The sequence below is a fragment of the Rhinoderma darwinii genome, chromosome 4, assembly GCF_050947455.1.
Source record: "Rhinoderma darwinii isolate aRhiDar2 chromosome 4, aRhiDar2.hap1, whole genome shotgun sequence".
NCBI classification, from domain to species: domain Eukaryota; kingdom Metazoa; phylum Chordata; class Amphibia; order Anura; family Rhinodermatidae; genus Rhinoderma; species Rhinoderma darwinii.
In genome coordinates this window covers 3,191,573-3,206,057 of record NC_134690.1, presented here as the reverse complement: position 1 = coordinate 3,206,057, position 14,485 = coordinate 3,191,573, and the positions used below count along the sequence as shown (strand labels likewise).

The 14,485-nt window shown below is 46.2% G+C and overlaps 1 protein-coding gene across 1 annotated transcript in view; it reads left to right on the top strand.

Moving 5' to 3' along the window:
* Positions 1–14,485, top strand: part of LOC142759032 (uncharacterized) — a 57,198-nt gene that overhangs the window by 12,413 nt on the left and 30,300 nt on the right. Inside the window, exon 5 of the mRNA XM_075860846.1 lies at positions 13,826–14,117. Within this exon, the coding sequence (XP_075716961.1) occupies positions 13,826–14,117 (292 nt within the window). The remainder of the gene's footprint in view (positions 1–13,825; positions 14,118–14,485) is intronic.

Genomic DNA, 14,485 nt, shown 5'->3' with positions numbered 1-14,485 from the left:
TCATTATTTATCCCACGCAGTAAACGCCGTAAAAGAAAATAATAATAAACCGTACCACAATCACAATTGTTTGGTCACTTCACCTCCCAAAAAATGGAATAAAAAGAGATCAAAAAGTCGCATGTACCGAAAAATGGTACTGATCGAAACTACAGTTCGTTACGCAAAAAATAAGTCCTCGCACGGCTTTATTGATGGAAAAATAAAACAGTTATGGCTCTTAGAATAAGGCAACACAAAAAGTGAATGATTGGTTACAAAACGTATTTTATTGTGTAAATGCCATAAGACATAAAATAAAACTATAAACATCTGGTATCGCCGTAATCGTATCGCCCCGCAGAATAAAGTGAATATGTAATTTATAGCGTGCGATGAACGCTGTAAAAAAAACCCCGCCACGCCACCTAAAATTAGAATAAAAACTGATCAAAAAGCCGCATGCACCCCATGAAAAGTACAATGAATTCCTCAAGGTCTCTAGTTTCCAAAAAGGGGTCACTTTTGGGGGGTTTCCACTGTTTTAGCACCACAAGACCTCTTCAAACCGAACATGGTGCCTAATAAATTAAATTAAATTAATTAAATGTCACCTCTACTTTGCTCTAAATTCCTGTGAAACACCTAAAGGGTTAATAAACTTCCTAAATGCTGTTGTGAATACTTTGAGGGGTCTAGTTTCTGAAATGGGGTGTTTGATAAGGGTGTCTAATATATGGGCCCCTCAAAGCAACTTCAGAACTGAGCTGGAAATTAAAAAATAAAATATAAGTTAGGCAATACTTCGCTTCTTACATTATACTGATAATGAGCCGTGCCCACCCCAAGATGACCCCAGTTTTGACCGTTTGTATAAACGGAGACCCCTATTAGACCGTTTCAGTGCCCGGTTTTCCCAGCATTCACCCCCGAGAAGTGTATTTCTATAGATGAATCCCTGGTACATTTTAAAGGGAGGCTTCAATTCCGCCAGTACCTGCCGGGTAGGAGGGCAAGGTATGGCGTGAAGATGTATAAGCTGTGCGAGAGTGCATCAGGGTATACCTACAAATTTAGGATATATAAAGGGAAGGACACCAGTATTCAGCCCCCAGAATGCCCCCCCCCCTTACTGGGAGTTAATACAAAAATTGTGTGGGATTTGGTGCACCCACTGCTGGACCAGGGTTACCACCTCTACCTGGATAATTTTTATACCAGCGTCCCACTCTTCAACTGCCTCGCTTCCAGAAGTCCTGCGGCATGCGGCACTGCTAGAAGTAATCTGAGAGGCCTCCCTAAGACTCTGCAGGGCAAAGCTCAGAAGGCGTGAGAGCAGGGCACAATCTAGCAGCAACATATTGTGTGTCAAGTACAAGACCAGGGAGATGCCACACCAGTACCCATGTACCTGTACGAGGTACCAGTACAGGGACCCCCAAACCAGACTGCATCCTGGACTACAATAGGTACATGGGACGGGTGGACTTGTCAGATCAAGTCCTGGAAGCCTTACAGTACCTCTGGAAGCGGGGCCACAGGCATCGTACCAGGGCAACACTTTTTAGGAGAATTTCCCCAAACTGGCAAGAAGGGAAAAAGTCAAAAGAGGTGCAGAGTCTGCTATAAGAGGGGGATAAGGAAGGACACAATATATCAATGTGACACGTGTCCCGAAAAACCAGAGCTCTGTATGAAAGAGTGTTTTAAAATTTATTATCCATCCCTTTATTTTTAATTTACCCCAGTTTTATTCGCTCTGATCCACTTCGCACAGCTTACCCCTCCTCATCTTTCCCCTCTGAGCCCTGCTGTGTGCCCAGGAAGCTGATAACAGCCACATGTAGGGTATTGCCGTACCCAGGAGAACCAACATTACAGTTTATGAGGTGTATATCTCCGGTGGCGCATGCTGGGCACAATATTTCGGACACTGAATTGGCATATATGTATAGAAAATTGCAAATTTCACTCTGCACCAACTGCTGCACATTATCTTTTACACAATACCTGTGGGGTCAAAATGCTCACTACACCTCTAGATGAATGCCTTAAGGGGTGTAGATTTTAAAACAGGGTCACTTCTCGGGGGTTTCAACTGTACTGGTACCTTAGGGGCTTCTGCGTACAAGACTTAGCACCAGAAAAGCTCCAGTAGGCCAAATGGTGGTCCTTTCCTTCTGAGCCCTGCCGTGTGCCCAGGCAGCTAATAACAGCCACATGTAGGGTATTGCCGTACCCGGGAGAGCCCACATTACAGTTTATGGGGTGTATGTCTCCGGTGGCACATGCTGGGCACAATATATCGGACACTGACATGGCATATATATAGAAAATTGCAAATCTCACTCTGCACCATCTGCTGCGCATTATCTTTTACACAATACCTGTGGGGTCAAAATGCTCACTACACCTCTAGATGAATTCCTTAAGGGGTGTCGTTTTTAAAACGGGGTCACTTCTCGGGGGTTTCAACTGCACTGATACCTCAGGGGCTTCTGCACACATGACTTAGCACCAGAAAATTCCCAGTAGGCCACATGGTGGTCCTTTCCTTCTGAGCCCTCCCATGGGCCCAAACGGCAGTTTATCACCACAAATAGGGTATTGCCACACTCAGGACAAATTGGGCAACAAAATGCGGTATTTTATTCCTTGTGAAAATAAGAAATTTTGAGCCAAAACTACCTCTTATTGGAAAAAATAAATTTTTTTTTAATTCACAGCCCAATTCAAATAAATTCTGTGAAAAAACTGTGGGGTCTAAATGGTCACAACACCCATAAATAAATTCTTTGAGGGGTTTTATTTCCAAAATGGGGTGACTTCTGGTGGGTTTCCATTGCTTTGATACCTCTGGGGCTCTGTAAATGCAACATGGCACCCGAAAACCAATCCAGCAAAATCTGGGCTCCAAAGAACACATAGCGCTCCTTTCCTTCTGAGGCCTCCCATGGGCCCAAACGGCAGTTTATCACCACAAATGGGGTATTGCCGCACTCAGAACAAATTTGGCAACAAAATGGGGTATTTTATTCGTTGTCAAAATAAGACATTTTGAGCCAAAACTACCTCTTATTGGAAAAAATTTAATTTTTTTGAATTCACAGCCCAATTCAAATAAATTCTGTGAAAAAACTGTGGAGTCTAAATGGTCACAACACCCATAAATTAATTCCTTGAGGGGTTTAGTTTCCAAAATGGGGTCACTTCTGGTGGGTTTCCATTGCTTTGATACCTTTGGGGCTCTGCAAATGCGACATGGCACCCGAAAACCAATCCAGCAAAATCTGGGCTCCAAAGAACACATAGCGCTCCTTTCCTTCTAATACCTCCCATGGGCCCAAACGGCAGTTTATCGCCACAAATAGGGTATTGTCGCACTCAGGACAAATTTGGAAACAAAATGGGGTATTTTATTCGTTGTGAAAATAAGACATTTTGAGCCAAAACTACATCTTATTGGAAAAAAGTTTTTTTTTTAAATTCACAGCCCAATTCAAATAAGTTCTGTGAAAAAACTGTGGAGTCTAAATGGTCACAACACCCATAAATAAATTCCTTGAGGGGTTTTATTTCCAAAATGGGGTCACTTTTGGTGGGTTTCCATTGCTTTGATACCTCTGAGGCTCTGCAAATGCGACATGGCACCCGAAAACCAATCCAGCAAAATCTGGACTCCAGCGCTCCTTTCCTTCTGAGGCCTCCCATGGGCCCAAACGGCAGTTTATCACCACAAATGGGGTATTGCCGCACTCAGGAAAAATTGGGCAACAAAATGGGGCATTTTGTTCCCTGTGAAAATAAGAAATTCTGATCAAAAATGACATCTTATTGGAAAAATTGTCATTCTTTTAATTTCACAGCCCAATTCAAATACGCGCTGTGAAAAAACTACGGGGTCAAAATGGTAACAATAACCATAAATGAATTCCTTGAGGGGTGCAGTTTCCAAAATGGAGTCAGTTTTGTACCTCAACACCTCTCCAAACCTGGCATGCTGCCTAAAATATATGCTAATAAAAAAGAAGCACCAAAATGCACTAGGTGCTTCTTTGCTTATAGGGCTTGTGTTTTATTCCAGGAGCGCAGTAGAGCCACATGTGGGATATTTCTAAAAACTGCAGAATCTGGACAATACATATTTAGTAGTGTTTCTCTGGTAAAACCTTCTTTGTTACAGAAAAAAAATAGAATAAAATTGAAATTCAGCAAGAAAAATGAAATTTGCAAATTTCACCTCCACTTTGCTTTAATTCCTGTGAAATGCCTGAAGGGTTAAAAAACTTTCTAAATGCTGTTTTGAATACTTTGAGGGGTCTAGTTTTTAAAATGGGGTGTTTTGAACAGGTACCTTAAAAAAAAGGCTTTTGACATTTTCTTAAAAATATGAGAAATTGCTGTTCATGTTCTAAGCCTTGTAACGTCCAATAAAAATAAAATAATGCTCTAAAAACTATGCAGATCTAAAGTAGACATATGGGAAATGTGAACTAGTAACTATTTTGGCTGGTATAACCATTTGTTTTACAAGCACATGCATTTAAATTCGGAGAAATTCTATTTTTTCAAATTTTTCTCTAAATTTTGCAATTTTTCACAAATAAACACTGAATATATCGACCAAATTTTACCACTAACATAAAGCCCAATGTCTCACGAGAAAACAATCTCAGAATCGCTTGGATAGGTTTAAGCATTCCGACGTTATTACCACATAAAGTGAAATATGTCAGATTTGAAAAATGGGCTCCGAGCCTTAAGGCCAAAACTAGGCTGCGTCCTTAAGGGGTTAATATCGGCAAGTTCCCGCATCACTGGGCTGAAGGGCTTTCTCAATAATCTTTTGTAAGCCTTTAGTAGAAATGAAGATCATTAAAGGTGGGTCAGACGCCACCTCTTCTTCTACGTAACGTCTGAAGTGTCGCAGTGTTCAGTGGACACACATGTCTTTTTAGTGGAAGGTGTAGATCGCTGGGGTGTGTGTCTTTTCAGGAATTTATCCATGTCAGGTAGGAATTTCTTCTGTTTGAGGGTAGAGGGAGGGTCTCCGCGTTTTGCTTGACCAATTTTCACCATATTGCTTTGTAGATATGTCAGAGTGAGCCAGGTATGAAAAGTCTGCATTGCAATCACATTTGTTAATAAAGTTTAGACATGTATGTTGAAGTAAGAACAGCTATGTATCCAAGTAGGAAGGTATTGGAAAGCAAAGTTATACAGCTGTGCAGTTGCCTGGATCTGTGGGAGGGTAGTCCAGCTACCAGGTGGCAGGAGAGCCGTGCAACGTCCAGGGGCAGATGTAGAAGGCAAGGCACGTCACTCAGGTGTTGCGAGTCAGGGAGCGGCGAGAGAGATAGGGAGATCCGGGTTTGACAGGGAGTGCCTGTTGGAGGACCGCCAATATCATCCAAGGGCAGAAGCGGAAGTCCCTTTGGGGTGTCGCTAGCAGGCAGAGGGAATCTGAGCAGATGGGGTATTTGCACATACCCCAAGAGGGGTAGAGTCGATGGGGAGAAGCGGCTGAATGAAGGCCCTTGCACTGGGACACAGCTCCAGGTGAGGCTTCCTAGTGTATGCTGAGGACTTCCAGGCCTTGTAGGAACAGAATGGTATTGCAGCCTCCTTTGAATCACTCCCCAGTAGAGGTTGGGTCCGTTGCAGTATGTTCCTGCCGACCGCCGGTTTAAAATCGAGGCCGAGGATCCGGCCCTCTTACCAGGCCGCAAAGCACTGGAGCTCCGATTCGTCCCGGATTGTGGTAGCTGCTGTGGAAGCCGGACACAGAGGTGAGGTCGCCCCTCTACCTCGGGCTCCGCTAGCTCTGGTAGCCAGGCCTGTATGGAAATGAATTGGCGGGCCGCCGCTGAAAGAATTGAGGCCGGGGTTCCAGCCCTCGGACCAGGCCACAAGAGCTCTGGAACTACGATTCGTCCCAGAGTTTGGCAGCTGCTGTGGGAGAAGACCACAGTGGCCGCTACCTTTGAAAGCCAGGCCAGTATCGATGGGAATCGGCGGGCCGCCGCTGCAAGAATTGAGGCCGTGGATCAGGTCTCCTCACTAGGCCGCAAAACACTTTAGTAGCCCGGGTTTGTGTCAACCCGGGGTCTTTTTGTTCCCGAAGGTGAGGGGAACTCAATCCAGCTGGCGATATCATCTCCAAAGGTAATGAGAGGGAGGATGGCAGCCGATGGTGCCTGGTTTGGCGGAGCTCCTGCAAGACACGTCTGCACCTGCCATCATCGTAGTTACGCCCCCTGGATGTTGCATTTGTTAAGCCAAACATTGAGCTGTGAGAATGTACATTGTCTTCATTTTACTATTGGAGGGACATCTGTGGACTTACAGAGTCACATAGTACGGTAAAAAAAAAAAAAGACATGTCCATCAAGATCAACCAAGGAATGGCAAAAAGGGAATGGATGAGAGAAAAGGAAAGGATGAGAGAAAGGGTTGGGATGTAAGAAAGAGAAGCAATAGGTGAAAGGGAAAGAATGGAAGAAATGGAAAGGATGGTAGAAAGGGAAGCGATGGGAGAAAGGGAAGGGAAGGAAGAAAGGGAAGGGATTGGAAAAAAGGAAGGGATGGGAGAAAGGGAAGGGAAGGAATAAACTGTAGACAATATTTTACCCCTATCGATGAAAAAGAAGGTTTAAAAAAAAATAAAACTTGTACTCTCTTTTCCGTATTCCCGGCTCCATTGTGTTATATTTCACTCTTTGTATGCATATTCTAATACTGTTGTTATTATAATATATTTAACCCATTTCTATACCACCCAGATACAGACCTAACACCATTTTTTAAGTGTGTAATTTCATTATTAGAAGTTTAGACAAAATTATCCAAGTGCTCATTACAGACAAAATTTCCTCTCTTTTTGTCTCATGAATACAACCCCCTTTTCAAAAAGATGCCGGCACGGCAATCAACCAACAAACGAGCGTTAAGTGTAACCGATCAGTGTCACCATAAGTTTTTCCAGGAAATTCATTTACACCCACAATTTCTTTTTTAAGAAAATGTTCAGTGTGATGTTCAGTATTTCTTGTATTGGACTTGCCTGGGCACGGTGTGTTTCCTGACTATGACTGGTACACGAGCACGGAAGTGTGTAGACAATTTATTTTTCATTTATGTATTAGTCTTGTTTAATATCATGGAATGTAACGTAAACCAAAGTAGGTCGCTGAAAGCAAAGAACCTCCGACACACGCCATGATTACAGAGCCAGGATATATGTCACATCAACAACAGGAGACATGTAATCCTGTATATACACAAGACTGGACCAGCAGGTGACAACAGAGAGGAACATCAGGACTACCCAGAACCACAGCTATGGAGGATACAGCAGACAGACAAACCCAGATACCAGCTAAGGAGTAGAAGTAGCCCCCCGCCGCTGCTAGAGGCACCTGTTATTACACTGGTGGTCACTATCATGACTAGCTGCTATGGAGGAGCCCCAACCAAAGAGCCAGAGGAGGAACACACTCTACAGCAAATGTATCAGACATAGGCGCCAGCCTGGCCCCACCCATTATTACTCTGGCCACACCTCCAATACCAACCTGATCCTAAAGGAGATGCATCATTTTTTATTTACTAATTATGAATCTATATTGAAGAATTTATATCTAATCTGTATATTTTTCTGATTGTTATTTTTTTTGTTTTCTTTACATGGTTATGGGGCGGCCATCTTGTCTGAGCTGCTGCAGTTCTAGAGATTTGCTTTACAGCAGACGTCAGGACGTCTCAGTCAAATGTGTCAGGTTGTCTCCCCAATGTCCTCCACTGTTCTCTACTCCAGTCTAGTTCTCCATTCTTGTGCCAATTTCATGTCGTAGGTCAGCACTGGAGTCCGGGCACAAGCAATCTATGATTGATCCTTTCTATTAGGACACGTGTTGTATTCTGGGAGGTGCCAGGTATTGGGGACTGTCTCACTGACTCCTGGTGTAAAGGATCTGCCAGGCACAGCTTCGGGGTTAACTCCCAGATCTAATCAGTCAGCACCTGAGAATACATCCCTGAGACTGACTCCTGCTTCCACCATTCAGGCTGGCAGGCTTAGGAGTGGGAGAGCCTATCGTAACCTGGCCAGACTCAGCTAGCTCCCGCCCTCGGTCTATTTAAGCCTGCACTTCCTGTCCCTTGGTGCTTGTGATTCTTTCCTTGTGGTTTCCTGGCCCAGCTACAGCTCCTGCTATTTTTGATCCTGCTCCATACAGACCCTGGCTTACCGACTACTCTTCTGCTTTTCGTTTTGTACCTCGCACACTCCTGGCTTGACTCGGCTCATTCACCACTCTGGTTTCTCACGGTGTTGCCGTGGGCAACGGCCCCTTTTCCTTGCTTGCGTTCCTTTGTATGTTTGTCATGTTTGTCGTGCACTTACTGAGCGCAGGGACCGCCGCCCAGTTGTACCCCGTCGCCGAGGGCGGGTCGTTGCAAGTAGGCAGGGACAGAGTGGCGGGTAGATTAGGGCTCACTTGTCCGTCTCCCTACCCCCTGCCATTACATAATCACAAGCCCATACCTAGTCTACCCCTGGTCCCTGACACCACTATGGATCCCCGTGAGACCCTGGCTCAGCAAATGCAGGGTATCTCCCTACAGGTCCAGGCCCTGGCTCAGACGGTCAACCAGCCTGATGCTACCCTGGTAGTTCCCCTCACCGCACCTCTTGAACCCCACCTCAAGTTGCCCGACCGGTTCTCAGGGGACCAGAGGGCTTTTCTCTCCTTTCGGGAGAGTTGTAGGCTTTACTTTCGTTTAAAGCCTCATTCCTCAGGTTCTGAGAGCCAGCGGGTGGGTATAATTATGTCCCGGCTCCAGGAAGGGCCCCAAGAGTGGGCCTTCTCCTTGGCTCCTGACGCCGCTGAACTTTCCTCCGTTGATTGTTTATTTTCTGCTCTCTGACTTATTTATGACGAGACTGACTGGACTGCCTTTGCCGAGAGTCAGCTGGTGACCTTAAGTCAGGGTAAGAGACCTGTTGAGGAGTATTGCTCTGACTTTCGGAAGTGGTGCGTAGCTTCTCGGTGGAATGACCCTGCCTTAAGGTGCCAGTTTAGGTTGGGCCTGTTGAATGCCCTGAAAGACCTGCTAGTTAGCTATCCCTCTTCTGACTCCCTAGACCAGGTTATGGCTTTAGCGGTACGACTTGACCGACGTCTCAGGGAACGACAACGTGAACGTTTATGTGTTTTCTCCTCCGACTACCCCATGATGCCTCCCGAAGCTCCGTTGCTTCGTTCCTCCTCGAAAGATTCAGAGATACCTATGCAACTCGGGGCCTCCGTGTCTCCCCAACAACGTAGAGAATTCCGCAGGAAGAATGGTCTCTGCTTCTACTGTGGGGACAACAAGCATCAAGTGAACAACTGTCCTAAGCGTAAGATTGCAGCCAGAGAACTTCCGCGTCTAAGTGATCATCGGGGAGGTCACTTGGGCGCACAGGTATTTCCCGTAAATATCAAACGTACTAAGATCTTGCTTCCCTTTCAGGTCTCTTTTGGTGGTAGGTCTGTTACCGGCAGTGCAATGAGAGTGTATATCCAGGAATCCCTGGCCAAGGGTTACATTCGTCCCTCTTCTTCTCCGGTAGTTGCTGGCTTCTTCTTCGTGGGGAAGAAGGATGGTGGTCTTAGGCCATGCATTGACTACCGTAGCCTGAATAAGGTCACGGTAAGGAACCAGTATCCCCTTCCTTTGATTCCTGATCTCTTTAATCAGGTTCAGGGGGCCCAATGGTTTTCTAAATTGGATCTACGGGGGGCGTATAACCTTATTTGCATCAAAGAGGGGGATGAGTGGAAGACTGTGTTTAACACGCCAGAAGGCCATTTCGAATACCTCGTCATGCCCTTTGGGTTGTGTAATGCCCCTGCGGTCTTCCAGAATTTCATAAATGAGATTTTGAGAAATTACCTGGGGATTTTTCTGGTAGTGTACCTTGATGACATACTGGTGTTTTCCAAGGACTGGTCCTCCCACATTGAGCATGTCAGGAAGGTGCTCCAGGTCCTTCGGGAAAACAAACTGTTTGCCAAAACCGAAAAATGTGTGTTTGGGGTACAGAAGATTCAATTTTTGGGTCAAATCCTCACTCCTCATGAATTCCGCATGGACCCCGCCAAGGTTCAGGCTGTGGCGGAATGGGTCCAACCTGCCTCCCTGAAGGCGTTACAGTGTTTTTTGGGGTTCGCTAATTATTACAGGAGATTTATTGCTAACTTCTCGGTCATCGCTAAGCCCCTTACGGACCTCACTCGCAAAGGTGCTGATCTCCTCCACTGGCCTCCTGAGGCTGTCCAGGCTTTTGAGGTCCTTAAGAAGTGCTTTGTCTCGGCCCCGGTGCTGGTTCAGCCCAACCAAATGGAGCCATTTATCGTGGAAGTTGACGCATCTGAGGTGGGAGTGGGGGCTGTCTTGTCCCAGGGTACCAGGTCCCTCACCCATCTCCGCCCCTGTGCCTACTTCTCCAGGAAGTTTTCGCCAACTGAAAGTAACTATTATATTGGCAACCGCAAACTCTTAGCCATTAAATGGGCATTTGAAGAGTGGTGCCACTTCCTGGAGGGGGCTAGGCACCAGGTAACGGTCCTTACCGACCACAAGAATCTGGTTTTCCTAGAATCTGCCCGGAGGCTAAACCCGAGACAAGCTCGATGGGCGTTATTTTTTACCAGATTCAATTTTTGGTTACCTATAGGGCTGGGTCTAAAAATATTAAGGCTGATGCACTGTCGCGTAGCTTCATGGCCAGCCCTCCTTCGGAGGAAGATCCTGCTTGTATTTTGCCTCCAGGTATAATCATTTCCTCGATCGATTCTGATTTAGTCTCTGATATTGCTGCTGATCAAGGTGCAGCTCCCGGGAACCTTCCTGAGAACAAGCTGTTTGTTCCCCTGCAATTCCGACTAAGGGTACTTAGGGAAAATCATGACTCCGCATTATCTGGCCATCCAGGCATCCTGGGTACCAAACACCTCATTACCATAAATTATTGGTGGCCTGGGTTGCCTAAAGACGTTAAGGCCTACGTCGCCGCTTGTGAGGTTTGTGCTAGGTCCAAGACTCCCAGGTCCCGACCAGCGGGCTTACTGCGTTCGTTGCCCATTCCCCAGAGACCTTGGACACATATCTCCATGGATTTTATCACCGATTTGCCTCCATCCCAAGGCAAGTCGGTGGTGTGGGTGGTAGTAGACCGCTTCAGTAAGATGTGCCACTTTGTGCCCCTCAAGAAACTACCCAACGCCAAAACGTTGGCTACCTTGTTTGTCAAACACATCCTGCGTCTCCATGGGGTCCCGGTCAATATTGTTTCGGACAGAGGGGTACAATTTGTTTCATTGTTTTTGAGAGCCTTCTGTATGAAGTTGGGGATTGATCTGTCCTTCTCCTCTGCCTTCCATCCTGAAACCAATGGCCAAACGGAGAGGACTAATCAATCTCTAGAACAATACTTAAAGGGAATGTGTTGCCAGAAAAACATGTTTGTTTTTTTTAATTAAACATTTAGTGTGTAGGTGATTAAACATTGTTCACATTTTTTTTATTTTTTTCACGAGTCAGGAAATATTATAAATTAATTCTAATTTATAATATTTCCCATTGCTGGTCACTAGATGGAGCTATTCCCAAAATTGCAGCATTGCAAAATTGGGTAAAAAGCCCTCGCTCTAGTGAGCTCTCAGCATCCCCCCCTCCTTTATCCTGGCTAGTGCCGGGATAAACGAGGGGTTTGAACAGTCTAACCTTCTACACTGTGTGTCGCCATTTTTTGAGCTAACACACAGTGTAGTAGGTTTACATACAGTAGTAAACGTACACAAACACGAACATACATTGAAATCTCTTACCTGCTCCTGCCGCCGCGGCTCCCTCCGGCCCGTCCGCTCCGTCTGCTGCCGCTGGTCCAAGTGCACAAGTCCGGAAGCCGCGACCGGAAGTAGTAATATTACTGTCCGGCCGCGACTTCCGGTCCACAGGAAAATGGCGCCGGACGGCGCCAATTTCAAATTGGACTGTGTGGGAGCGGCGCATGCGCAGTTCCCACACAGACGGCGTACACAGAAGTGGATGGGACGGGAGCCGTTCGCAGTCCCTATGGGACTGTGGCTGCCGTATTCCATGTCTGTATGTGTCGTTAATCGACACATACAGAAATGGAACAAAAAATGGCAGCCCCCATAGGGAAGAAAAAGTGTAAAAATAAGAAAAAGTAAAACACAAACACACAAATAAATATAAACGTTTTTAATAAAGCACTAACATCTTTAACATATGAAAAAAAAAATTGTGATGACATTGTTCCTTTAAGGTGTTTTGTCTCTGACTGTCAATTTGATTGGGTCTCTTTCATTCCCCTCGCCGAATTTTCCCTTAATAACCGGGTCAGTAACTCGTCAGGGGTCTCTCCTTTTTTTTGTAATTTTGGGTTTAATCCACGGTTCTCCTCCGTTTCACCTGGTAGTTCCAACAATCCCGAGGTAGAGGTCGTTCATCGGGAACTGTGCACAGTCTGGGCCCAGGTTCAGAAAAACCTAGAGGTGTCCCACAGCGTACAAAAAACTCAGGCTGATAAAAAACGTTCTGCTAACCCCCTGTTTATGGTCGGGGATCTGGTGTGGTTGTCGTCTAGGAACTTGCGTCTCAAGGTTCCGTCCAAGAAGTTTGCTCCCCGGTTTATTGGGCCGTATAAGGTCATTGAGGTCCTCAATCCTGTCTCCTTCCGGCTGGAGTTACCCCCGTCTTTTCGGATACACGACGTGTTTCATGCCTCCCTCCTCAAACGCTGCTCCCCATCCTTGGCTCCCTCGAGGAGACCTCCTGTTCCCATCCTCACCCGTGAGGGGGTGGAATTCGAGGTGGCCAGGATTGTGGACAGCAAGATGGTCCAAGGCTCCCTCCAGTACCTGGTCCATTGAAGAGGATACGGGCCCGAGGAGAGGACTTGGGTACCCGCCCGGGATGTTCATGCTGGGGTATTGGTCAGGAGGTTCCACCTGCGTTTCCCCAGTAAGCCAGGTCCACTTAGAAAGGGTCCGGTGGCCCCTCATAAAAGGGGGGGTACTGTAAAGGATCTGCCAGGCACAACTTCGGGGTTAACTCCCAGAACTAATCAGTCAGCACCTGAGAATACATCCCTGAGACTGACTCCAGCTTCCACCATTCAGGCTGGCAGGCTTAGGAGTGGGAGAGCCTATCGTAACCTGGCCAGACTCAGCTAGCTCCCGCCCTCGGTCTATTTAAGACTGCACTTCCTGTCCCTCGGTGCTTGTGATTCTTTCCTTGTGGTTTCCTGGCCCAGCTACAGCTCCTGCTAGTTTTGATCCTGCTCCATACAGACCCTGGCTTACCGACTACTCTTCTGCTTTTCGTTTTGTACCTCACACACTCCTGGCTTGACTCGGCTCGTTCACCACTCTGGTTGCTCACGGTGTTGCCGTGGGCAACGGCCCCTTTTCCTTGCTTGTGTTCCTTTGTATGTTTGTCGTGTTTGTCGTGCACTTACTGAGCGCAGGGACCGCCGCCCAGTTGTACCCCGTCGCCTAGGGCAGGTCGTTGCAAGTAGGCAGGGACAGAGTGGCGGGTAGATTAGGGCTCACTTGTCCGTCTCCCTACCCCCTGCCATTACACCTGGACACACATTGGTCATGGGGGTTGGTTACTTAGTGGAGCCGGTAGCTTTCGGGTCACATTGTGATCTATCAGGATTTCTATACTGTTATTAGAGTCCGTGTCTATCTATTTTTCTCTGGTCTGTGTGTGATTGAACCTTTTACACTATCACAGTCACCTTTTATATCATGTTCTATCATCTCCACAGACCCGCGCCTCTGTATTACAAGTATCTTCTGACCTTCCGTTTCGCCATTGAGGAAATTAACCGAGATCAGACAATTTTACCTAATATCTCTCAGGGATATCACGTATACGACTCGTGCTCCGATAGCAAGAAAGCTGTGAAAAGTGTCCTACAGATTTTATCAGGACCGAGAACGACCGTCCCCAATTATTCCTGTACCGGGCAGAGGAAGGTAGCTGGTTTTATTGGAGATCACAGTTCAGTGACTACTGTGTCCATGGCTCATATACTGGCATTATACGGATACTCACAAGTAGGTGGCATTCCCTTATATGTTGTAATGACTGGTCAATACTAAGGGATTGGTAAAATCAGGTCCTGGAGATTCATGAAGGAACACTTGTAAGAACTGCTGAGATAAGTAGTTCTATAGCCGTCCCGGGCTACTTTAAGATTTTTCAAATCAGCCAACAACAATAGAGTAATCCTGCCAGGAAAGTGTAAAAATGGAAGGTTTATTTGTATTCACAAACAAGAGTTATAAATAATTTGTAGTAAAAAAACGTTGCACGCCAAGTCAGCCCAACCCTGGGTTTCACTGTATCGGCTTCTTCCGGGGCATGCGACCCGGGTATCACAGATGTCTTTTAAACCATTTAAAAAACAACAACCTAAAAGTCA